We start from the raw sequence: 26,178 nt of genomic DNA on the forward strand, positions 1-26,178 counted from the left end.
TATATATTTAGATTTTTCTCTGATTATCACCATTAAAATAAGCTACAAAGATGCAGTACTTTTACATTTAAAATAAAGAGTTTCAGAGATTGAATGTTATGTTTCCAGATTCTCTTCAAACTATGTTTTTTAAACTAAGTTTTAAGGTGGTGCTACATTATCTTTTTACAGCCTCCTTATATGAAGCCTTATATATTCTGTTCCCTTGTAATTCAGCGTGCTACACATCCTCTGACTTTCCCATGAGATGAATGGGTCTTGTTACTGGTCACTGTGCATCTATGCTGGCAGCAGCAGAGAGGAGGAGGAGGAGGAGGAGGAAGAGGGGAGGGTGGAGGGAGGTGGTGGTGGTGGTGGTGGGTTGGGGGGGTGTGAAGCTGTCCTGCATCAATGAGCCTGTTGATCAGAAAAGACCACTAGACTGGTAGTGACACGGTTCACTTATCAGACCAGGAGAATAAATAAAACTCAGCTTTCACCTCCGTTCCTACTTAAGCTGGACGTCCGCGCTGATCTTCAGTCTACCTCAGATTCTGACACCTGTCTGGATTCACCGAGCTGCGGGATCCTACAATGATTTGGACTGCTGTTCTCCTGATGGCTGTTGTTTCTCATGTTAATTCAGGTGAGGGTCCTGCTTGAGACTCTGGTCACAAAAACTATATTTGTATGTGTTGTGTTTTTGTTGCTAATAATGTAAGAGTGAAGGAAAATGGTATATGTCAACAATTTTGCTATTTTTATATTCCAGTAGACTACTGTTACAATGAGCCACATTGTGGTAAGTAACCTATTAATTACTTTTTAACCTTAACACACACTGACAGCAACTTCCATTATATTGTCTCTTATTAAAATGTGAATATCCTCATTACATAAATACATAAATATTAGCAGTACAGTATGTTCCCATCTGTCAGTGAATAATTTACCTGCCAATGGGAGGCATTATTCAACTGGAATAGATAAGATTTATACAGTTAAAGTTGTTTAAGTTGGTTATTTTTAAATTATGTAGCTGTTTTTTGTTGGTGGCAGCGTCGTCTTACAAGGTTGAATATGTCTTTGAGTCGTGAGCAAATGTTCTCTAAACCTCATAGATTGTGTCATTTGTTTAAATTAAAGGAATTTAATAAAGAAAAAAACATTTTAAATAACATTTTTATATTTATTTTTAACAAAAACATATCAACACAAGGCCCATTTAGTCGCAGTTCTGGAGCTTTTGATCGTATCATGCCACCTGCCTCAGCATGTGATATCTACTGCACAATTTCAACACAGCTGGGCAACGTGAAGATGGCGTGATCGAAAGCTCTGGAACAGCTACTAAATGGACCTTGTCAGCTACTCTCCAAGCCTCAGAATGAGCTTTCACTCCCAACTTTTAACTCTACATGACTTGAAGTCCTTAAAGTCTGTGCTTCCATAACTGGGAAGGTCATGTGATATAATCAAAAGGATTCAGACTCAATATTTTTCTTCTCTCAACCATTTTGAGGTTTTATCTTGAAACCCCACAGAGGGGTCCTGACCTACAGGTTGAGAACCACTAATGTAGATATCTCCTGTTGGTTCTTATCTGGTTCCTTCGCCATCCTCAGATACTTACGCATGGGGAGACAAGTTCCCGTCCTGTCACCCTTTACTCGAAGAGCACCACTCCCCCATAAATCTGGACCACCAGATGACCAGAAATGAGTCTCTGGGACCTTTACATCTGGAGGGCTTTGACGAGATCCAAACGGGCCACTGGACACTCTACAACGACGGGCACTCTGGTGAATATACGACGGATATTGTCACCAGCGTGTACTTTGTGTCTCTTTCTTGTGTGTGTGTCGGTGACTACATATTTCTGGTTGCTCCCAGTCGTGCTGCAGGTTGGCAGTGGCATGTCGGTGAGCGGCGGCGGTCTTCCAGATGTTTACCACACCATGCAGCTGCACTTCCACTGGGGGGGCCCGGCCACCAACGGCTCGGAGCACACGGTGGACAGACGCAGATACCCGATGGAGGTACAGTATGGTCAGTAGACAGCTCTGCACCGTCACCAAGCAGCTGCTGCAGTGGAGCCTTTCCTTTAATGTTTCTGTTTTTATTTGTTTCTAGATGCACATAGTCAACATGAAATCCATCCATCCAAATTTGTCAGTGGCCTTGGATGATCCAACGGGCCTCGCTGTTCTTGGGTTCTTCATTGATGTCAGTTTATATACATTTGTTTTCTAATATTTAAGCATTTTCAATACAAATACATCCTGATTTTGTCCCTTTTTTTTGCAGGTTGTTTACGCGGACAATGTCAACTTTGGACACATATCACAAAAACTGTCCTCTGTTGCTTACAATGGTTAGAGGACGCTCATAGAAAATTAATTCCTGCCTTTTTTTTGTGTTGCTTGTAATTCTCATCACGGCTGTGTTCCCTTCCCCAAGGCCAGATTACTAAAGTCAAGCCATTTTCGCTGATGAGCCTTCTGCCGAAGCACAACATGAGTCAGTATTACCGTTACTACGGCAGCCTCACCACCCCTCCATGTTCTCAAGCCGTTGTATGGACTCTGTATGAAGTCCCCATCTACATTTCATGGTCCCAAGTACGTCTCTTAACTCATTTTTCTTTTAAAAACACATCAGTGGTTTCCTGATGGTGTGAATAAACATGATTTTTATATTTTCTCCTCAGCTGGCCCAGTTCACCTCACAGATCTTCTCCACAGAGGAAGATGCAGAGCAGGTGACACCTCTGCAGAACAACTTCAGACACATCCACCCGACCTTCAGTCGCATCGTCTCTGTGTCCAAAGATGGCAGACTCCTCACAGGGACGGCCGGTCGTCCCCTCAGGTCAGCTGTGTCAGTGCTTCAAATCGTTTTGCTGGGAAGCTTCGTCTCCAAACTTTAGTGTTAAGTCCAAATAGTGAAACAACACAACGCCAAACAAAGATGAGTTAATGTTTTTAGATGATGTTCTCCGGTCGGAGAGGTTTTCTTGATAGAACAGATCTGTAGAAAAAGCTCTATATATATAAAAAACAAACTGTGAAGAAGAGTACTGTATAATGTTGAGTTGTTACTAAATGTCTCATGATTGTGCCCCTGCTGACTCTGCAGGATTAACTCTATTAGTGCGTTCAAGAGATGTGATAAAATATGTGTTTCCTACTAACAGTTTAGAATAATGTGAAATGAGCAACGGTAGCATTGAAATGTGTTTATGATGGCAGCCACGTACGCATTTATGACTGTAGGCCTTCTACACTCATAGAAAAGGTACAAACGTGTGTGTGTGTGTGTGTGTGTGTGTGTGTGTGTGTGTGTGTGTGTGTGTGTGTATTCATCTGACATTGGGTCAGTCAGATATTGTTTGCAACTCCACGAATATTAAAAGACAAAAGATACATTTAATATAAGACAAAGAGTCTTCAGCCATGCTAGCGGCTCTGTGAGGCTGTTAGGGGAGCGTACTTATGTTCCCCGGGTCCTATGTTCCCCGCTTTGTATGGGACCGGGGAACCCTAACCCTAACCTTAGCGGGGGAACATAGGACTCAGGGAACAGAGGGATGACCCCGCTGTTAACATTCTCACAAGGATAATGCTAACATGTTGTTGCTATGCAGATATATATATATATATATATATAGTGTATCTGTGTTCCCAGGGTCCTATGTTCCCCAGTTTTAGGGTTAGGGAACTTAGGGAACTTAGGACCCTGCGTTCACGATGTTAGTTTAGTGTGTTAGCATGCTAACATTTGGTAATTAGCATTAAGTTTGCAAGTTGTTTTGATTTTAGAAAGTTATTACCGTTGATCTTTTCATCCTGATGGGAATGTTTGAACCAAATTTCGCAACAATCCATTCAATAGTTGTCAAAATATTTCAATGAAAACCAAAAATGTCGACCTTGTGATGTCTTTTTTAAATTTTAAAGAAACCGTTTACTCTTTTTGTACAGAATACAACAAAATCAGAAGCGTCAATTTGTTATATTTTGAATAATGACAAAAAAGTAAAGGAACCACCAAAGTCAGTAGGATTTATCTTCTAGGGACCATGAATGTCTGTACCAGATTTAATGGCAAAGACATTTCAGTACAGATCAAAGTAGCAGACAAACAGACAGACAGACAGACATTGTCCTGCCGCTAGCATGGCTAAAAAGGGCACATAAGAAGTACTTGTCAAATCTATTTTATTGGATTTGGCACATCATGTTCACATCGTGTGTTTTCAGGCCTTTTTCGCTGACATTTTATGGCATAACAGGAAAAAAAAACACATAAATAATAATATTAATAAGGGCTGAAATCCATTCGGCTTCTGTTTCAGGGGTTGTGTTATTTTACATGCCGGCTCGCTGACATGAACCCTCTGATACACTGGAGTGGAACAGAGCCATTGCCAATGTCATTAGTGACACCTGTGTGTGTTTCCTGCTGTGACAAGTCAAAATGTCTGCTCATTAATGAAGGTAAAGCGGAGGTAATAGTCTGCTAATGAGCCGACCCTCCTGCATCCAACATGCTAAATATTTGTGTGTGTGTGTGTGTGTGTGTGTGTGTGTTGCATATTTGCCACCAGCTTGTAAAGTATGCACAGACGCTCCACTGAATGACTTGAAAAACAGGAAAAAGATATCAGAATATGTGGTTGAGATTTAAATGTCAGTTCACAGTTTTACTTTTGTTTTCTCTTATAATGTTTCCTGTATTCAAACAATAAACATACAAGTCACATTCTGTCACCACCGTGGTTGTTGTTTTTGAGTTGTGAGAGACATTTGCTTTTTCTCTCTGCACCGTTTCCTGTTCGATGAGGCTAGGGCTATTATTCAGAGGGCTTCAGGCAGTTGAAAATCTGTGGCTAAGGTGTGTCAGCGTCGATATGAAACGTACACACAGCCTGCAGAGGAACCTTACATTTAACTGTCTCTTTGTGCTACAATAATAAAAAAAATGAAAGATGAGCCACAAAACAAGAGAACACAGTTGGAGTGATAATGTTGGACCAATGGGATCACTCAGTGTGGAGGTGTGTGTGTGTGTGTGTGTGTGTGTGTGTGTGTGTGTGTGTGTGTGTGTGTGTTCCCTCTGTCGGTGTGCTTGAGATCATTCTCCACTCGCTCTCCCATCCTCTCTGCTTGTGATAGCACCATCCTCCTCCTGCCCTGGCCTCGACACACACACACACACACACACACACACACACACACACACACACACACACACACACACACAGCAAGGTGACGTCAGGCTGCAGCTTTTCACCGAAACTAAACACAACACCTGAGTTTAAAAAGGAAAAACATTCAGTTCAATCACATTTCGACGCAGTAAAATCCAGGTTTGTTGTCTACTTTGCACTTTTCACATTTAATTATTGAAAGGAAGGATTTGGTGTGTACAAATAATCCTGTTGATAAGGCTTTCAAACTAAAACATTCAAATCATTCAGATACATAAAAATAAAAAAAATATATATCTTTTTTTATAGTTTCACTGAGAGGATTTTTCTTCAGGAAAGCCCTTCTTTATCTCTCTCTCTCACCTGGAAGATATTCAGTATAACCACAGTCTGTCAGTTACTGAGCAGCTCCTCCAAAGTAGCTGACGATCATGGGGCTTGCTCATGGGCACCTCAGTGGTGGATATTTGGTGGTGAATTGAACCAACCTTCCACTCACAAGCACCACTTCCACCACCTTGACTTGTCTCAAAACACTTTTAAAAAAGCTCTAGAAATCAACAGTCTCTCTCCGTCAATGGTTTCTCATTCCTTGATCCTAGATTAAATTACACCGACATTAAGTCTGCTTGGAACAGTATTGTGTGTCTGTTTCTGCATAAAACAGTATAATTGAAGCCACATTTAAATCCTTAAAAAGCCATCTTCTCCTTTTACCTCATTAAAAAATCTATGCAATATGCAAATATTGTTCATTTCTGAAGTTTTCCTGCTTTACTTTACTGTAAAGTCTATTGAACTGAAGTTTCATACTGGACCAGGATTGAGACTGAAAAAAAACTGGAACCAATCTTCTGTTTTTAAATCAAATATGACCTGCTTACCTTTTCATTGTACTATAAACTGTACTGGTGAATGCTTTCATTGTTTCATTGCTTTTCGTGTGTGTGTTTGTCAGAGGACAGTGAGTCACATGACCAGGTCCTCGATCAAACCAGCCTGACACAGAGTCATTGTTGGGTCAGCTGCTGTCTTACTGTTTCCATTCATGAAAAACTCAGCATCAGTATGAGGATCATCCATCAATGAACAAATCCACATTACAGCCAAGTTGACTTCACATCATCTTTCCCATAATCCCCCCACGATGAAAAACAACCACTATTTATGGATGTATGCAAAATTGCTTTATTTCCATTTTTTTCTTCCTTTTTCATACATTTGTTGTGTAATAAATAGACATGAGAAACAGGCTGATGCTTCAATCCTCTTCCCATGCCGATTCTGCATCTGATCTGTTTTTTTCTCCACACCGCAAACAACTTTTCATAGAATTTACAACAGAAAATAAAAAAACAAAACAAAGCTTGACACAAGCTGTATTTCCTGCTACCAGCTCATCGCTCACCTCATATGTTACATAGATCTCTGAGCCGTGTTCGTGTAGCAAATCCCAGGGAACAAAAATATATATATATATATATATATATTTATATAGTTATTCACAGTTACAGTATTTACATATTCTAGGATTACAAAGCAAATGGGCAGAAAATGAAGACGTTTCTACAAGAAACAATCTTTCAAAAAGGGAGGTGGAGACTTTTCCTGTACACAGTGGACCTTTTTGTTTTTTTTAAATAAACAACCTTTTAAACCATCAGATTCCTTTTACAGATCCCTGAAAATATTTTTAAATACTCAGTCTTTTGTTAAAAAAAAGAGAGAGAGAGACAGAGATGTATCTTAAAAGTGTTACCCCTGTGAAGATAAAAAAAGCCTTAGATCTTCTGTACAAGTAATCATATACAATATAAACATCACTGGTGGAAAAAAAAGAAAAGAAAAGTAAATCTTATTCAATCCAAATGAATGAAACGCAATGACTGACTTGGTCTTGAAGGGGCAACTGATTGGCTAAGAGAGAGCATAAAGCAGAAGTGCAAGCCTTGAGTGCATTCATTTTTTTTGTTATATCATAATAACTTTATAAAGAAAGAATGGCTGTTGCAGACTACGCCAAGGAGGTCTGCTGGGTCGTAGAAACACTTCTGTCTCGCACGAAACGTGGAACACTGGTAGAGTAATAACTGCTGCAGTTGAAGAGGAATCTGTGAGTGCGCGCACACACGCACACACACACACACACACACACACAAACACACACACACACACACACAGGAGACAGTCACCACGTCACAGATGAGGAAAGCCGAAAAACATCGTCATCAAAAACCACCCACAGCGGTGTCAAAGAAAATAGGCAGCAATGCTTTTGCGCAAGCATGTGAACACAGCTCCAGGTGACAGCTGCCTGCTCAGGCTGAACAAACACAGTTACACATTCATATGGCACTTAAAATGAGAAATAATCCTTTCTTTCCGAAGCTCCAAAAGCTGAAAACTTAAGTTTGACAAATATTTCCGAAATGCTGCCCGGTGGACGTAGTCAGGAATCGATTTACATTTTCTTTCTCTGCATGATTGGTTGGCCTTCTGCGCTGCGGCCTACAGGGGGCAGTGCACATACACTATGTTGATAAATTCTCCCAGTCTCACACACACACACACACACACACACACACACACACACACACACACACACACACACACACACACACACACACACACACACACACACACACACACACACACACACACACACACACACACACAAATATAGTGTCTTTGAAGAAACAAGCAAGAGGAGATCTACCGAAACAAAAACTGGAAAACACTGGAATATCATTAATACAAATTTTGCACGTCATCTTTAAACTTTTTGCATAAACTAATAGGAAGCAGCATGATCCATTATTGGCTGGTGAAAAGCAGGTGTTATCCAAATATTCCAGATTTTGTGGCAGGATTTTAATCACTTTTTGTTGCTTGAATTTTTTTTTTTTTTAAGTTTTTTTTAAAGTTTTAAATTAGTTTGATTTATTTCCAAGAAAACTGGTGCAGAGGAGGTAGGAGCAAGAAAGCAGGGTTGCAGTCCGCGGCGTGGCAGCGACACTCCACCGCCACCCCGCCTGCTGCTGGATGGAAACAGCGTCGTCTGCCATCTGCTCAGGTGCCGACCATGTCCTCCTCCCCCCCCACCACCACCACCACCACCACCCACAAAGAGAGGTGTTTTCCTGGTGGGCTTGTGCGTCTCAACAGCATTAGTAAGCAGCTGAACATGTGAAGTTTGTGTCGGGATTTTTTTGTACCACGTGTGGTGTACATAAAGCTTATGAGACAAACGAGGGGGGGGAGTGTAAAACTGTACAAACCAGGGCTGGAAGTGGAGGGAACCATGCTGAAATACTGTCCAACATTGAGAGGAGGGGCGGAAACGCTGCACCAGCAAGTCAAGTGTTTAGTAAATTCTGGGTCACTGGCAGACATAAAAAACTATGCGTTTCTTTTTAATTTCATGAGCACCATAAATCGTAAACAATCTAGAGTTAAATATGTGAAGAGTGCCGCAACAGGTAGCTGAACTCTATCCGGACGACTCGCAGGTTTCTTTCTCCTAAAGAAAACCTTCCCTCTTCAGTTTCTCATCATCCCGCATATCGACGTGTGCCTCCGGGAAAACTTGAGTGAAGTCTGGGGACAGCATGCTCGCACCCCGGAGAGGACTGACCTCGAATGGACGTTAATTCAGCGTTCCCCGACAGTTCTCTGCCCCACACAAACAGGGGATCTTCTCGTCCTCGATGGGAAACTTGTAGTCGTAAGTGATCTCCTCATTGACGTTAATGGGCTGCCTGGAGTAGATCACGATCTTCTTTTGAGACTCCACTGTGATGACCTTCGCATAACAGTTAGGCTGAAAGAAAAGACCACAAAAACAGAAATTGTGAGACCGGGTTTGTTTCTGAGCTTGTGTTTCTGTTCCATACTCGTATGTTGTCTTACATTGCAGCTGTGGTTGATGAAACGGGCGAAGTTGCCGCACTTTGTGGCATCTATGATGGTGTCGTGGTCGACTCGGAACATGTAGCTGCTACCGATGCCCTCCTCCTCGTAGCGCTTCTCCCGCATGTCCGCGATCACCTGCCAATGGGAGGTTGCCACTTGTTAGGAGGTTTATTGACATTTTACTCAAAACATGTGTGTACAGTGTATAGTTATAAACTCATAGAAATGTACATCGTCTATTCCAGACTACACTGACACCCAGGTGGTATACACAAAATTTCAAACAAACAATTTTAGGTCAAAAGACTAAAAAGAAAAATAAACTAGATACATACAAGATACAATAAAAGATAAAAATAAAATAAAATAAAACAAAACAAACCTCTCAGATAGTAACTCATATATTACAGAAATAGCGCAACAAATAAACAATCTTATTAAAAGGTAACTTCACCAACTAAACTCTCATTAGCCTCCCTAAGAAGTTTACATTGACCAGTACTCAGACCTCCTCTTCGTTCGCTAGCTCCACACCTTTCACAAACAAATCCAAACCAAAAACCTTCCCTCTTTGTATATATGTTATTTTTTCTAAAGGAAAAGTTATTAACATTTGTCTGACCCAATATGTGACACTTGGTCTGCTGGACTTGCTATTGATTTTTTTGCATGCAAAAGACACATATCTATCATTGTTTGTTCACTCTTGGTGTATTACTTGTTAGGAGGTTTTAAATGAAACAGCTTTATCTGACATAGAAACACTTTAACTCAATAATTAATTAATTAATCAGTCACATCAACAGATCTGGTCCTTCAAAGTAAAATGAGCTCTCATACTTGCTTGTAACCCTTTTGTCTGTGCTTTTATAGCAGTCCAAGCAGCATGTGTGCAAGTTTGGCTGCTTCTCATTCTCCTTAATGAGGGAAGTGGTTGCATAGAACTATGTAGAGTAGTTGTCTGCATTGTTTATTAATAATAGTAAACTATTCAGATTCTGACCCTTGACTCCACAAAGTTTGTGACCATGTTGGATGCTGGAGTAAAAGTTGTATTGTTATTATTCATATTTATTTGTTGTGAGGCTGCAAGTTACATTAAAAACCTGAAAGATTTAACAGGTCAGAGGTGTTACTGTCCTTTAATCTTCCCATTGTTCTAATAAAACACCTTTGTCTCACAGAAATGTTCTGTGCAACCCTGGAAGTCTGTGTAATGTAATAATTGTTTACATTCAACCCACGTCAAATAAACCAATCAACTGCCTCTCACCTGTCTGATGTTCTGCCCCACGTACTCGATCACCATTTCATCTGCTGCGATGGGCTCCATAGCAAACAGACCCCAGTCGTGGATGTGAGACTTGCAGAATCTGATCTTCTTCTTACGGAACTGAAAGAGAAAAGGGAAGCAAAGTAAATTCAAGGTATCAGGAAAGCTGATATTAAAATGCTTCATCACAGAAATGCAGACACAGCGTAGGTACAAGCAGGTGGCGAGCACAAAAGGTAAAACCATCTATGGTCAGATCAGCTGATATCTGATGATGATGATGATCTTGTTTACTGTTCTTTTTATAAAACTCAAGGTGAATCAAACTGCCCACTGGAGCGAAGTTCTGTTGGGCTGTGTTTACCTTCAGCTGGTTGAACTTCAGCAGGTCACTGTCACAGGCGAACGAGGACAGCAGGCGACGCTGCTCCGACCGCCGTTCCGAGCCAGCTCTGGTAGAGGCGTGGACCTGTGCAGGAATACTCATACCCTGCAGAGAGAAGATTGAGTTAGATGTGTTCTCCCACACACATATATTAGCATACATTATGTAAGTAAGTCAAGCATCACAGTCTGTTCTCGGCTGTCCAACCTGTGTGTCGACTGGCGGCTCCTCTGACTGCAGCTTTGTGCTCTGAAGGTACTTGATCTTGTCCTTCTTGTCGATCTTGTAGTATCCCTCGCTTCGCGCGCAGCCGGTCATGTGATCCCTCATGCCGTCGTCTCTTCTCTTTTTCTTCACTCCAGGGATGTTGGTAGGTGCAGGGTAGTTAAGGAAGAAACTGAAAAACCCTTATACCACAGCTGGGACATCATAACACTCAAATAAAAGTTCCTCATTTTCACCACCAGAGGGGGCTGCTATTTGATACACACAGTGCAAAAGAACTCTATTAGAAAAGAAAATAACCAAATATGACCTTTTTTGTGTTATTTCACTGCTCTGATCAACGAAAATGATTTGTGGTTTGTGGGGAACTTTTCAAGTTTGGACTTACAAAAGTGACATAAACATATAGATGAATGACATTTGGTGTAAAATCAGCTGGAGTTAAGCAGTAAAGGATATGAGGATGGTTGACCCAGAGTGTGTCGTTGAGCCAGTCGTTGCCGTTATCCTGCTGAAGCATCTTGTCATAAGTGATCTGCAGGAGCCGCATGTCCTCCTCATCTATGCCTTCGTTCCAGATGTCATACAGGATGGTCATCTCCTCAAACTCTGTGCGCCGGTTGAAGTACGGCCGGGGAGGCGAGGTGACGGGGGACAGGCTGCCCAGCAGAAGCTCCTCCCAGCCTCGCCGCGGCCTCCGCACTGGCTTCACGACCACGGGTGCCTCGTCTTCATTAGACAGGAAGCTGTCTTCTGCGGGCAAGACCGTCTGAGGATCCACGTCCTTACTTTCCCGGAAGTCGAGGCTTGGATGGTTGGGGGACTTGGCAGACATCCTCTGCATGGCTAGATCGCCGAGGTGTGCGTCAAGAGGCAGCGGGGTGGACTCGGATGAGAGCTCCAAAGACTCATCAGCTGCAGAGACAGCTTGGGTCTTTTTGCCTTTGGGTCGTCCAGGTTTCCTCTTTGATGGAGCAGTATCTGATGGCACAGGGACATCTACAGTGAGACCAGCAGGCAGATCTTCAGGGACACTGGCTGAAAGCTCTGCTCCAGCTGATAAAGCCTGGTTAGGAAGGGCGCTGATGGGAGGCTCCTTAAAGACTGGTCTATCGTCTAGGCTCTCAGAGGATATTTTCCTATTAAGAGTCAGCGCTGTGGGGTCTGGGAAGACAGGGGTGAAGGTTAAATCTCTTCCTGGAGTGCGGGGGACTCCAGCACTAAGGACAGGGGACTGTGCAGGGTAGGAAAAGGGGCTACCGGGGATGTGAGGGGAGCTAAGCAACAAGCTGCTGCCCGTCAGCGGGGCATCGCTACCAGGTGTGATGGGCACCGTGTCCGTGCTCTGGGACTTGCCCAGACTTCGGGCACGTTCCATCAGGTCCCTGCCCGGCGTGCGGGGGATGTCCTCGTCTGTGGGGAGCCTGGCCCGCTGAGGCAGGTCAGGAAGGGGACCAGGGGGTGGATGAAGGAGGGAACGACCTTCTATTGCCGGGTGAGGAGGGAGAGGAAGGTGCATTAAAGATGCGGAAGCAGCTTTGGGGACGGGTGTATTTGCATCTAAGTGGGATGGAGCTAATCGACCCAGGGTGCAGGGTACTTCCTCAGGCTCTGCTTTACCTTTGGCTTTGGTCTCCTGGTCGCTGTCGAGCAGGGCACCTGTAGGAGTGGGAGGTCGAAGGTTCGCTACGTGCTCCAGAGGTTCAGACTTCACCACAGGAATGTTGACTCCAACACTGATGTCAGGCTCTTTGACTACAAGACAAGAAAAGATATTTAAGTTAACCTCCGACATCAATACTTCAAAATCGTGTAGAAATTTTACGTTGGACCTGAATATTACAGATTTAGGAACAGAGACTCACCTGGGATGCCTTTGGGTGATGGTGGCTTCAGGTCCTCCATTACCTCCTCGGGACTGGGAGGTCTGCGTTTGGGCTTGCTGCTTATCTCTTCCCTGCTCCTATGGTCCTCCTTATCCTCTGGGACTGGTCTAGTAAGAGGGCTTTGTGCCTTTGTCTCTGCCTCCCGCTCCTCTTCATCGGACGACGAAGTTGTAGAGGACGAAGAGGACGAGGTGATCTTGACCTCTTTGCCTTCGTCGTCCACATCTTGTGCCACGGTCACCTCGGCTTCTTCCTCCTCCTCATCCTCTTCCTCTTCGGAGCTTAGCTCGTACTCAGAGGAGTCTTCGCTTTCTCCCGAGGAGTCCGAGCTGGCCTTGGAAGAATCTGAACTCTCGGCTTCTGAAAGATATGAGGCAAATAAATTATACATCACATGAAACAGACAAAAACCAACCAGCTGTTGCTGTCTGATATTTAAAGTACCATCATCAGACGAATCCGAGGAAGCGCTCTCACTGGATGAGTCTTCATCATCACCCTCCTCATCGCCACTCTCCTAAGAGATGATCACAAATCAGACAAGCGTTAGCACATTACGTGAAAGATAATCCAACAGATACTAAATGAATGGTAATTTATGAGACGGCTTACTTTGCCCGACAACAGCCTATCGGTAGCCTTCGTTTCATCAGGCTCCTCCTCCCTGTCAGACAGAGACTCCTCCTCCTTCCCTGAGGTGTCCACTTCTTCCTCTCCCTCACTGTCCAGTTCAAGTGGCCGCGAGTGCCGTCGCTTTGACGACGTACCGTCAGCATCCATTTTGGAATCGTCCAAGGGCAGCTCAGCTGGGTCTCGATCCCGGTCTGACAGAAAGGAACCACGAGATAAATTAGCTGTTGGCAACTTCATTTCAACACCACGAACAAAAGAGAAAGTTGTGAATGTAAATGTGAAGACTGTTTGGTCTGCTGTATCGATATTGGAGGGTTACCTTCATCCTCCAGCTCGTCATCCACTGGAGTTGAAGGTCGGGCTCGTTTGTTGTCCCCTGCTGATGCAGCCTCAGGTGGGTCCTTCCTTTTCACCTGAACACAACACGCGACCATTAAACACCAACCAACAGTGCGACTGGTCAAGGAGAACACAGACTCCCTCTTTGTCTGTGTTTTTTAAATTTTAAGGCTTACCTTGAAGGAGGGCAAGCGGATAGCTCCTCGCAAACTTATTCCCAGGTTCATTCCCTCGTAGCCCAGTCCCTCGCCCTTATTCCAGTTCTCCAGCAGACTTGAACCCATTGTCTCTTTAGGTTTAGGTCTTTCTTCTTCCTTCCCCTCTGTACCCTTCACTGGAGTCAAAGACGCCTGGGGAAAAAAGAACAGGATTTTAAAGGCACCAATTAGAGTCTTTTGTGACCTCAGTCTACAGATCAATATCTATGAAACGCATGCTGCTTCAGGTGTGAATGCAACCAGTTAATTGGTCGATTATCTTTCCAATAAGTTGTTTGGTCTATAAAGTGCCAGAAAACTGTGGAAAAAGCCCATCCAAAGTATTTAACATGCTCTTCTTGTCTGATCATCAGTCTGTAACCCAAAACAAATCAATTAATTAAAGTATTGTTCATCAAAGCTGCTGTCATCTTTCCACCACTATCTGTATCACAGATCTGTCAGAATCCTTGTAAAATGTTTAGAAACTGTTTTTATTAATCAGAATGGCACTTGTCAAAGATATTTACTAATAAAGATTCATGCGGCTGTAGGCTTGGACAGACCCACATAGAGAGAGGGTGTTTTACTTCTGTTTTAATAGTGTGCAAAAAGCATCATGTTTGATTAGTTAATTCATTTTCATGAACATTTGTGCTGCAAACTACTACCTACTACTTACTGTTCTTGATGTCACTGTAATTCATGGCTTCTATTATGTATAATTGAAATCATATGATATGGACCGCATTACAACATTTTCATTATTTATTTTTAAAATTTATATTATAATAATATTTATATCTTTTATTGCCTTTAATCAATAGAGACAGCTCTAGAGTGACAGGAAAGAGGGAGAGGGAGAGAGAGGGAGCGCGAGAGAGAGAGAGAGAGAGAGAGAGAGAGAGAGAGAGAGAGAGAGAGAGAGAGAGAGAGAGAGAGAGAGAGAGAGAGAGAGAGGGGGGGATGACACACAGCAAAGGGCCACAGGTTTGAGTCGAACCCAGAGCCACTGCAGCAAGGACTCAGCTTTGGTACATGGGGCGCCAGCTCTACCTGGGGAGCTACCAGGGCACCCCTTTACAATAAGGTATGGTTAGGTCAGTACAAGTATATATATTCCCCACACATACTGTGCATGTGCTTTGCCTCTGTAAGTAACACTGTGCTTGTGTCTCAGAAGCTGAAATGAATAAGTTACCTTTGCGGAGCGTTCCTTCTTATCCCACCAGTCATCAAAGGCTCTAAACGCCACCACCTCCACCATTTTGCGGTTGAGGTCCCTCTTCATGATGGCCTTCAGCTCTTTGACAATGACCAGCAGCACACCGTCAACAGTGGCCTTGTGTGGATCCTCTTTTTTAGTCTCATATCCAGGTGGAGGAACAGTAGGGTTGAACTTTGGTATACTGGGATGCTGCCACTGTTGTCCGGGTGCTCCTGCGCTGCTAGCAGGTGTGGCACCCATAGACAGGGGCGCATAGGGTGCCCCAAAAGGCCCAGACGCACCACTGTCCATAAAATGTGGATACTGATAGGACCCTCTACACTGAATCATGCGATTAAGCACCTGCTGCTGCATCTGGAAGGACATGGGGACGGTGCTCCACTGTTCCCACCGCAAGCCACCCATCATGTCCACTGGCATCAGTGGCATTATGCCATGAGAGTAGGGACCCATGTGTGGCAGCATATGGTGAGGCACTCCGGGATGACCAGCCAGGGGCAGGTGGTGATGTGTGATGGCGAAGCCGGTCTGGTGTTGGAGGTGGGCGAAGCCGGGAGGAGGGATGGAAATGGTCTGCATCGGGGACACTGCAGAGTTTACAACGATGCCCTTGCCACAGTCTCCACTGGTGATCGGAGTCCCTGGCATCTCGTCGTCAGAGATCTCCATGTCTTCTCCTGACGACTGATGGGCCTGTGTGAAGAGGGACAGCCTGTCAGGACTATGCAAAGTCAACATCTATTTTTTACAGGTTACTCAAGTACAATTATCTGCCCTTTTCATCTCCATGACAACTGAGCAAACGCCATATACTTCTGAAGACGTTGAGATGGGGTCAAAAAGCACAGGAAAAGGTTAGTGAGTGGACCTTGAGTTGTTTTGTAGGATTGTCAATTTCACCTTTGACTTTAATATTAAATATGGGTATAATTTTTCTATCCTAGTTCTGATTCAATACCTGAGTTTTTAGCCATTATATAGCAAAAGAACTGAAGTTTGATACTACTCTGTGAGGAGTGAGTAATTCAAAATGAGTGCAACAAATGATTTAAGGGCTGATCTGAGTTCAAAGTTTAGTATTCGCAATAGCAAAGTCAAACACAACTGACCCATGTCATTGGTCAGCATGTTTCCAAACAGAACTGTTTGCTCGAGGCATCAAAACAATTTCATCTTAAAACCATAGCAGTGAATAATATGACTGCAAGACTTTAAAAGAAACTTGCATTGAGTTCTCTTCCCTGCTGTTTATAAAAGGGATCTCTGTTACAACTGCTGCAAAAATGAAACTAAGTAAGGGTAAACTCAGCATGGGAGTGGCGTTGTTACCCAAATGACCTGTTTGCAGTGCTTGCTTTGTGATAACTTGAAATGTGAGACAGGAGGACGCTGTGGCCAATCCTGACTGTCAGGCTCAGCAAAACCAGGAAGTGTGGTGCTGAATGGGGCCAACAGCCAAACTGTGTTTTCCTCCGTGTGAGCGTGTGGTGAGTATTAGAAAGAGGAAACAAGAGTGTTCAATTCCCCAACAGCGGAACGGGTCTTATTTCTCCTTTCAAAGCGCAGCGCAAAGTGTCGAAACACAACATCACAGGCCAGATGGTGTAACTGTGACTTCAAACAAGGAGACCCACATTTGAATGTGAAGGTATTTGTAAGGCTGCAACCCATTCGGCTGAAACTTTTCATTCATAAAACTCATTTCAACTGTTTTACCTGCACTGACGAGGAGTTTTATAGATTTATTCAGAGACAACTGTCTAACACTTCTTAAAAGAGGTAGTTCATAGACAAATAGTAGTCATTCTGAGAGCTTATCTGTCAACAATAAACAACAAAACAGCATTTAACTGAACTGAAACAGCATACACCTTTTTTGTGGCCCCTTCATACATGGACTGTTGTGAAACCGGAACTTCTTTAACAACCAGAATGAAACAAAAGGAAAAGTTTACTACTACCACCTTGCACTGAAACTAGACCTCACTTCCTGTGTCCTCCGTGTAACCGTCATTCACAGCTGTGAGTAAACATCAGCACCACGCTACTATCAACTAATCAAGACTACCAACACAGGCTCATTTGAGCTAGATTTGGCACTTTAGAATGATGTTTTCCTGTGAAATGTGCCAAACTTAACATATGGAAATGTGTATATTATTATTTTTAATATAAACAGCTTCCAGTCTCATGCATATATAAGTAAGAAAATCAGTGTCTTACTGTGTCCATTTTATCTGTGGGAGTGTGGCCTCGAAAATGTCCATCTTTGAGGTCACTGTTGCTCATCTTCTCCGGGACAGGAGAGCTGATTCTCTTGATCAGGGATGCAGTTCCAGGAATTGGCTCTTCATCTTCCGAGTCTGGCAGTGGGGTCGGACTGATGTCCTCCAAGCCTGTGCTGGAGGGACGGGAATTTTGCTGGCCACCTTGGGAGCCGCTTGTGTAAGGGGGAATCGGGGATAACTGGGAGGACGAGGAGGAAATCGGACTTCCCTCCATTCGCACCTCAGTGTCTGAGTCTCGCGCCAGGAACAGCAGTTTTGTCCTTTTCTCCTTGAGGAGCATCTCAATGCGGGAATCCAGGCTATTGCGCTCTGGATCCAGTGTGGGGGAGCCGGGTGAGGGGCAGTGCTCTGGCGTTTGTGGTGGAGGGGTGGTCGGATGGGGAACGGGTTCTGGCGGGGGCTCGGGGATCGGAGGAGTTTCTGGTCTCTCCTTGACGGGTAAAAAGTCAGTGGCGGCTGCCAGAGGCGGCTGCGGTGGTCGGAGGTACTCACCCTCCCTTTGGGTTGGGTGATGGAAAGCTGGCTCTGACGGGGGGAACGCGGGGGGCAGAGGAGCCTGGTAGGGTGAGAAGGCGGACTTGAAGTTGGGTGTAGCAGGGGGAGGCGCCGTGTAGGTGAAGGAGGGGGTTGAGGGTGGAGGTTCAGGTGGGGTGAGTTGGTGCTGTTTGAAGGGAGCTTGTTCAGACGTCGTACCTCGATACATGTTGCTGCGGTACTGAGGCCTCTCCGGCCTGCGGTTGTATGCATCCTGGAACTTACTCTCGTGTCTGCGAGATTTGTAACCTCCGGAGCTCTCAGGCCGGCTGGACTGGTACGCGGGGGTGGACTGCCGACTGGAGTAATTGGAGTCTTGAGAGAAGGGCGTACCTGTCTGCCGTGGGGTGTGAGGGGTTCCCTGGGACTGGGGTGTGTCCTGCCTCAGGCTGGAGTAGCCCGTCTCCAGGGACAGAGGAGTGGTGGAGCTGCTGGATGGCAATGTTCCTCCGACAGCAGATACACTACTCTCCGACACTACTCTCCGGATGGGCTCGCAGGCCTTAGAGGAGACAAACAGGATTGGGATGAATCAAGGTGTCACGGGCACACAAAAAAAATAAATACCCCTGATGTTTTGTTGAGAGTGCCTGTAACTTAGATGCGACTGTATATCAATGCAGTCATGAAAAATAGTTGTGATGATTTCCCCTAGATTACTAATTTCACTGTGTATGTGAAGATCTTCTTAAAAAAAAAACAACATCTACTGGATAAGAGTAGCTATGCACAATGCCTGGGTGACCTCGTGCTACAAGGCCAAAGTGCACGTTTCAGTGGCTTTGTGATTTCAGTCCACAGGGAAGGGTCTGGATAACATTTCCTCTGCTCTACTCCACCACCTGCTGCACTGATAAAATGGACTGCAGATAAGGATGTCAGCTTAAATTGGCATGTTGGTTTCTTTCTACAAAGTAACACCACAAATCAGTAATCACATCGACAAAATAATATGCAACTGTTCTCTAAGCTGACCAGTGGAGACTGTACTAAATTGTTATTATCCAACTCCCACTGACACAGTTAAGGGAGTGATTTTACATAAACCACAACCATGAACAAACAAAAACAAAAACAAAAAAAGGGCTTTTACCAGTAAGGCTTCTGCCAGGCTACGAGGGGAAACCTCTCTGGCCTCCTCTCCACCAACAGGCAGCGTCCGCGGAGTGTAGCTGCCGTTCATCAGGAGCTGGAAGTACCTAAGGCGATTCTCACCTGCAGAATGGTAAACATGTGTGACGCAAAATCTATAAAACAGCCTTAATGCCAGCAGGCTTTACTAAAACTAATCTGGCACAATTTATATAACCGTTACTATTCAATGGCAGCTGAACCCAAATCTAAATAACTGTAGAGGGAAGCATACACATAATGCAGCCTCCTTTGTGAGTACACATTTCCAAGTTGTTTTGAAAACAGTAGAGCCTTTAAAACTAATATTCTTCATAGCTTATGCCCGCCTATATATGGACTATAAACTGTAAAACTCAGTTATTTTATGCAATAAATATTGTTAAAGTACATTAAAGTAATAGGAAACATTCTATGTGATACATAGGCCCAAGCATGTCTTAAGAGATCTAAAACATGTTACAAATGCAACACTCGCTAAATACAACTCTTATTTAGACTCTGTATAAAAATAAATTTGTGGAAATAATTCAAGAGAATAGCGACTGTGTAGCCAGTGAAAACTATACACATTGTAATTAAAAACATGAGTCATAAATGACTTAAAACTGTTGCCAGTCCAATAAGGAATACTTTACATTGTCTTAAAGTTGCTGCTCTGCATCAGCCACAAACAACAGCCTCCTTGGAGTCTCAACAGTGTTACAGACACAAAAACTAACACTAAATGTCATGTTGTCATTTTCTTTAAATGTAACTCAACAGAGACAATCTGAAGGTGGGGGGTGGTGGGGGTGAGAGGGAGGACTCTGACACATTGGTTTGTGTTTGTTTACAGGTATGAAATTATGCACAGTGGGAGTACACAGCACCCTCGGCTCTGGGGCTTGTGGGAGCAAGCTAACATTCAATGAAATTCAATTATCCCACGTTACCAGGCAACGCACGTATATTTACACACGTGACTGCTGCTGCCCCCCCCCCTCTCCCCAATAAGTCAAAACAAGGCTTTTGTCATTTGACATCCAGTACTAGTTATTGTTCCTACAGCAGAATACAGACCCGATCGTGCATTCATGTAGCTTTACACGTCTTTTTCCTTGAATGCTTGAATCTCTGTTTACCTTTCGGGTCCAGCTCCACGTGGATGATGTTTCCCATAACAGACGTGTCGTGGAGCGACTGCACGGCCACCTTGGCGGCTTTCACGGTCTCAAAAACAACTTTGGCGATTCCCAGGTGCTTTTTGTTCTTGGGGTTGTACAAGATCTCGACCTCCTCGATATCTCCAAATTTTTTGCACATGTCGGTAAGAAATCCTTCCCGTATGTTGTCGTTGAGCCTGGCGAATGTCACCTCCTTTGGAGGCACGGGGCCGATGTAGCACTCGTCGATCTGGGAAGGAAGGAGGGAGAGAGGAGTTAATGGTGCTTTTGGGGTTTAATGTTGCACCATGTGGGGTCATTTTGTGGACAGCTGAGATAAGAACAGCAGTGCCGGAGTAGTTACGATGAACACGCAAATCCAGTCGGGACCTTCTGCACATCAGACTGGGGTTATTTTGGTTCTAACAGCCCCTCTGACAATGACACTTTCACCCCGACATCCCAAAGATGAGTGAGGGGGGTGTGTCTGCAACTTTTGACAGCCCCTCTTTCCTTCCACCGGGTAAAAGCTGCCATCATACTCTCTGTCAGAGTAGATACCTTAAATTTGGGCACCGGTAGGTCCGTCTCTTTGTACTTAGTCCAGAGACGACCGATCCTCGGGTCTCGGACGATGTCCACTGGTGGCATCCCGGGGTTCTGTAGGAGAGGAGGGGAGAGGAGGGGGGGAGAGGAGAGAGACAATACTGTTATCCATCCCATTCTCAACTTCACACGGCGAGAACTTGTTGCAAAGTAGTTTTTTTTTACACAAACCGGACGCGGTATTTTCGATTAAAAGAACGATCCCTCTCTCTCTCTCTCTCTCTCTCTCCGACACGCTAGTTCAAGATGCTGGGAACATGCCGGTGGCTGGTCACGGCCACATTGTAACCTATCATGGAGGTCGGCTACTCGGTTACTATTGTAGCCGTTTTCGCCGCGTCAAAAAAGGCGGTCCACTTACGGGCATGTTGAAAGTCTGTCCATCGTAGCGGTACAGTTTGTGTGACCCCTTCTTCAGCGCCGGGTCGATGATCAACTTGTAACTTCTCCAGTGGTGACTCCGCTTCTCCGCCGAGCCGCAGACGGGATGACTGTCCATGCCGTTCGCCAGACCTGAAACGACAGGCAAGCGACAAGGAGACAGGGAGAGCTATCGTGAGGCAACGCCAAAACACGGTCCCGTTACCAGCCCCCAACACTTTCCCCCCCTCTCAGCCAAACGTTACAGATGCATGACTTCGGGTGGAAGCGGGTAACCCCCCCCCCACAAGTGAGAGCCAAAAAAAACGGGATCTAGCGTATATCCCAGTTACGGAAAACAGGCATTAGGAGGGCTGGAGAAAGAGGAGGAAAAAAAAAGCTTACTTGAACTCTGCTTTCTGCCATGGTCTTCGTTCAATCTGTTTCTCTCCCCCGGCTTGGACATGGTTCGTCCGATCGAGTGATTTTTCTTTAATTGATGAAAAGACGAAACCGCTTTCCTTATCGCCGCTTACATTACATGATTTAGCTTGAAGAATACTGCCTCCTTTTCGGTGAGAGCCAACACATATTGTGTGCCTCTGGTCTGTAGCTTCTGTCTCTCCCACAATACACCGCTAGGCTTGCCCTCCTCCGATGCTAGCCGCACATTCGCCACGAACTTATTTCTATTTCCACATAAGCGTGAATGTCGCTGTAGCTGCTTGAGTTAAAAATGTATATATTTTGTTTTTAGGAAAGATAAATCGCATAGTAACGCTCGTATGGGCACGTGAGATTAACAGGAGCCCGGTAACGGCTTTGTGTCTCTAAACCTTTTAAATCATGTTTGTGTGGAATCTGCCGACTGCATTTACCCACACGGCAAACACAAGATAGACACAGGGGGCAATATTTTCTCAACTGACACTAAAAGCTAATAAAAATTATTTTACTCGAAGGTTGGTTTTTTTTGGTGGGTTTTTTTGGATTTGGTTGTTGTCGTTCACACATTCAAGCATGTTGTGGCCATACTGGAAAACGGAAACAAACGGATGGGGGGGACTCCGCCGCCGTAGAGCCAGTTGTTGACTGCTAATGTGTGGCAGTTAATACAAACCTCGGTTCGGTGAGGGGTTGAATTAAACAGTCGAGCTAACCGTTTATAACCGTCGGAATGCGGCGGTTTGCAACGTCTCCCTCTCTCTTGTCAGTTAGTCTAATCCGGACCGACAAACTAGTGCCAAACCGTCGTGTGTGGGATCTTTTTTTTTTTTCTTTTTTTTTTTAAAAATGTATTAAAACAACCGCGGAGCTTTCCACTTTTATGTATCAACTCAAAACCCCGCTGTGGATTTCTTGCGTTTTAAGTTTATAATTTTTATATTGTCGAGCAGAAGTGGATTTTTGTTTGACATTGCCTGGTGTTTTGCAGTGCTCGGGCAATTGGCTGGTTAACAGCGGCAGCTCGGCGGGCCAATCAGAGCGCAGCAGCAGAGGAGCTGTCTGCTATTAGAAGCACGGCTCAGGAGTCCTTCAACAGAGAGCAGAGAGAGGGGGCCGAGCGCTCTCGGCAGCCATTTTCCTAAAAACAGGACTCAATGGCCTATATGGGTTTCCTTTGTTCCAAAAGGGATCTTACACTTGATTTCCTCATCTCTCACGGACTATGATAAAACTATGATTCCTCCTTTTAAAGGATTGAGAAGAAGGAAGAGAATGTACTGGATGTAATACCCTGTGACATTTTGAGCCTTTTTTCCTCTGCCTGGAATCCATCTTTGTCTTAACTAGGTCATGGCACACCCATATAATAGTATTTATATTTCTTAAGTGAAAAGAAAACCAAATGTTGTGAATAAACAGCTTTATGGTTTTGAAGATGTTGAATTTGAGAAAAAAGAGAAAAAAAACACAGTTAAAGTGACAATGTGTGATGGCTGGTTGTTGGCATTGCACTTTATGGCCTTGTAGGATAGCAATGAGTAAGTTAAACTCTTTTATAATAATTGAACTATTTTGATAATTTAGTGATGTTTAAAATGTGAGGCATGCAGTTACTGTTATTAAAAGTATGTTCTGTCAATTTATCTATTGATCTATCATCAATTTTATCACATAGAAATGTTGAAATCTGTAAAAGCCAACTTTATTCAATATGTTCACTGGCATGCTGACATATAAATATACAGCCTACCAGTCCTGGTTATATACCTTGCTCCTCAAATGACAGAAAGCAGGCCATGGGTAACTTAATGGCCTTTTGCAATAGTTTATAGTACTGCCTGCAATTTTCTGACTGTTGATTGATAACCCATTTGCTTTTGATTAATGACTTTAAACACTTTCCTCTCACAACAGCAACGGTTAACACCCTGATGGCTTGTGTTGTACCCTACCTACAACTGTGGAGACAACTTCAGGCACGATTAGGTTTGTGCAGCCCATTTGCCATTTAAAAACCAAATGCGTCCAAAAGTGTAAACGTCGGTTTGACCTTGCGTCAAGGGCACATTTAAATGTATTAAGAAAGCTCAGTTAGTCTTTTTTTTTTCCCTTTTAAAGTTTCTATAACAGTGCAAAAAAAAAAAAAAAAAAAAATGAAGACTGTAAAAAATCTTAGAGGAAACAGATGGAGGGAAGACTCTTATGGTGAAAATATTTACCTCAGCACTTTGGTGAAATGCAGTTAACAGGCCTAAACGCAGGGACAGGAGGATTGTTTTCAGCTCCATCTTCGGATCCTCTAATAATGGCATAAATAAGGGGTGGGAAAGCGTCTCCTGAAAAGGAAGGAATCCATTAGCACGACAGATAGAGCTCTTTTGAAAACTTTTTTTTTTTTGATCAGTGGTGGTAAGGCATTGCCTCTCAGCCAGCGAATATGCATCTTCAAGCATCATCTGTGTGGGCAATATGCAAACCATCTCCTCTCTCTCTCTCTCTCTCCTTGAAGACAGGATTTGCAGTCAAGTATAACCTCTTCAATTTCGACATTTCTCACAGAGCTACACCAATATATAACCACAAGGAAGTATTGTTTTGTGAAAGGTAATGGATTTTGAGCTATTTCACTCATTTGTCAATTTATATATGTCTACATGTAAGTAGGCTGTATTATATAATAGAGGACAGACAACACGAACAATAATTGTGGTTAAAACGTTATCAGCAAAGTAAAAAAATAGAAAAGGCTATTGACTTTTTGTATAATGTAACCCATTTGTTTTTTTGATTGATATTGCAAACTTACAGTTAGTATTCACAACATGTAATCCAAGTCTTAAAAAAACGAGCAAAGGAATCTTATGGGGAGGAATCTTGGATATTTTCACTGCTTCCCTTTGTCCAAAGAGACCTTTTTGGTGATAGACTACACTTGTTCAATGGTTTCTCTGCTGTTCTCTTGTCTCAAAATGGCTTCTCTACAGACAAAGGAGAGCACTGTGCTGTAAAATGTTGCTGCGCCATAACTGGGTGAGGCTCACTCACTCACTCGGCGAGAGTGGAGGCTTTTTTTTTTTTTAACCCGAGGACGTTTCTCGGTGATTCAACAGGAAGTCTTTTTTTTTTTTTTTTTACACGGGTGATTTTTTTTTATTAAATCTCTTTTTAAAAAACGTTTAAACATGTAAAATACGAAGACAAAGTAGTCGACATAGCGTGTACGGGAGGATAACGTTAATAAGGTGGCGCATTTAGGCTGTCGGTTGCTGGGTGCTGACTCGCCCTGGCAACGGCAGTAATCCGAGCGCTCTGGACGGTTGCCACGAAAGCTCGTTGCTGCTGCACCCCCACACTGCCCATATAAGGTCAACAGGAATCCTCTGCACTGTTAGCCCTGTTGTTTTTGTATCTGGGTGAAAGTAACACTGGGGGGGGGGTTGCTTCGGGTTTCCGTACTTTAAGTTTGAGACAAAGGCAAGGCGGATCGAGTGTTTTTAAGTGCTGCAGATCATACAAATGAGTAAGAATCTATCTTATATTCGGTATAGGAGTTTAAAAATAGACATGGGGGGAGGGGGTGTTAAAGGGCTTTCTATGTGCCTGTTGGTGTTGTGTGTTTGAAGAGACACACAGTGGTAGTCGGTGTGGCAGAGGCCTGTTTTTCTTGTTATCCACTCCTAGATCCGGCTGCCAAGTGCGCACGTCCCTCCATTTGCAGGTCACGAGGCTGTATAAACACCATTCCTGCACTACTCCCCCTGAGCCTCCATCCCCCATGTGCAAAAAAATGTGTGAAGACGGTTTTATGTGTGTGACAAAGGTGAACATTTTGCGTTCAGATCCACCAGTGTTATTTATAGGCCTTTGTTTAAAAAAAAAAAAAAGACAAGAAACAACCCTCCCCGGTGGGTTGCGCCATTCAGCTTTGCGCGCCGCTGACAGACTGGAATATTCCACACAGAGGATTGGCCTCTCTTCATGCTGGACAGCTGTCTCTCTGCACGGCGAAAATCTATTTTTGACAATTGTTCTTTGTTTATTAATTGATGAAAAAAAAGGGGGCTATACACCTATGGATATTTTGTACACCTACGGGACAATTTATTTCACATCTTTTATATGCTACTTTATTCACATGTTAAAGCTGCCAGTTTCACCTTGTAAGTCAAACAAGCACTCTTTTCTTTCTTTTTTTATTAATATTTATTTATTATACAGGCATTTTTTCATAGCTTTTGCTACACCATACCGTATTGTAGAAGCATATGGGGCACATGAGAACCGTGTATGGCTATTTTTGTGGAGTCAGAATAACCTGGCAACCAGACAAACTGCTAAATGCCCTTTCTTTCTGTCTCTTTGTATGTTCAGCCTTTTATTCTGACGGATTGTTCACTG

General features: G+C 43.8%; 2 protein-coding genes across 7 annotated transcripts; one reads left to right on the forward strand and one right to left on the reverse strand.

Annotated features, from left to right (window-relative positions):
- Positions 1-378: 378 nt before the first annotated feature.
- car15 (carbonic anhydrase 15) lies at positions 379-4,743 on the forward strand. Of its 3 annotated transcripts, none has more exons than XM_051413253.1 (8): positions 379-625; positions 752-781; positions 1,605-1,781; positions 1,873-2,018; positions 2,113-2,205; positions 2,287-2,353; positions 2,440-2,600; positions 2,690-4,743. In XM_051413253.1, exons 1-8 carry the CDS (start codon positions 574-576, stop codon positions 2,906-2,908), a joined length of 945 nt encoding a protein of 314 aa, XP_051269213.1. In that variant the 5' UTR covers positions 379-573; the 3' UTR covers positions 2,909-4,743. The 3 variants fall into 3 exon arrangements, with proteins under 3 accessions (XP_051269213.1, XP_051269214.1, XP_051269215.1); XM_051413254.1 differs by having other exon boundaries at positions 755-781; XM_051413255.1 differs by having other exon boundaries at positions 755-781; positions 1,884-2,018.
- Positions 4,744-6,355: 1,612 nt separating this feature from the next.
- setd1ba (SET domain containing 1B, histone lysine methyltransferase a) lies at positions 6,356-25,586 on the reverse strand. 4 transcript variants are annotated; one of them, XM_051413264.1, is made up of 19 exons: positions 24,587-25,586; positions 24,000-24,116; positions 21,335-21,486; positions 20,929-21,027; positions 20,347-20,617; positions 19,185-19,306; positions 17,493-18,593; positions 15,243-15,962; positions 14,021-14,194; positions 13,825-13,918; positions 13,485-13,696; positions 13,317-13,389; positions 12,852-13,232; positions 11,446-12,741; positions 10,969-11,135; positions 10,741-10,866; positions 10,377-10,496; positions 9,101-9,238; positions 6,356-9,011 (listed from the first exon to the last, which is right to left on the reverse strand). In XM_051413264.1, the coding sequence occupies exons 3-19, from the start codon at positions 21,470-21,472 to the stop codon at positions 8,838-8,840; spliced, it is 5,406 nt and encodes a 1,801-aa protein (XP_051269224.1). In that variant the 5' UTR covers positions 21,473-21,486; positions 24,000-24,116; positions 24,587-25,586; the 3' UTR covers positions 6,356-8,837. The 4 variants fall into 4 exon arrangements, with proteins under 4 accessions (XP_051269224.1, XP_051269222.1, XP_051269225.1 ...); XM_051413262.1 differs by having other exon boundaries at positions 21,739-24,116; XM_051413265.1 differs by having other exon boundaries at positions 11,446-11,967; positions 12,607-12,741; positions 21,739-25,586.
- Between the last annotated feature and the right edge of the window lie 592 nt (positions 25,587-26,178).

Source organism: Dicentrarchus labrax, unplaced genomic scaffold (genome assembly GCF_905237075.1).
Source record: "Dicentrarchus labrax unplaced genomic scaffold, dlabrax2021, whole genome shotgun sequence".
Classification (NCBI taxonomy): Eukaryota; Metazoa; Chordata; class Actinopteri; family Moronidae; genus Dicentrarchus; species Dicentrarchus labrax.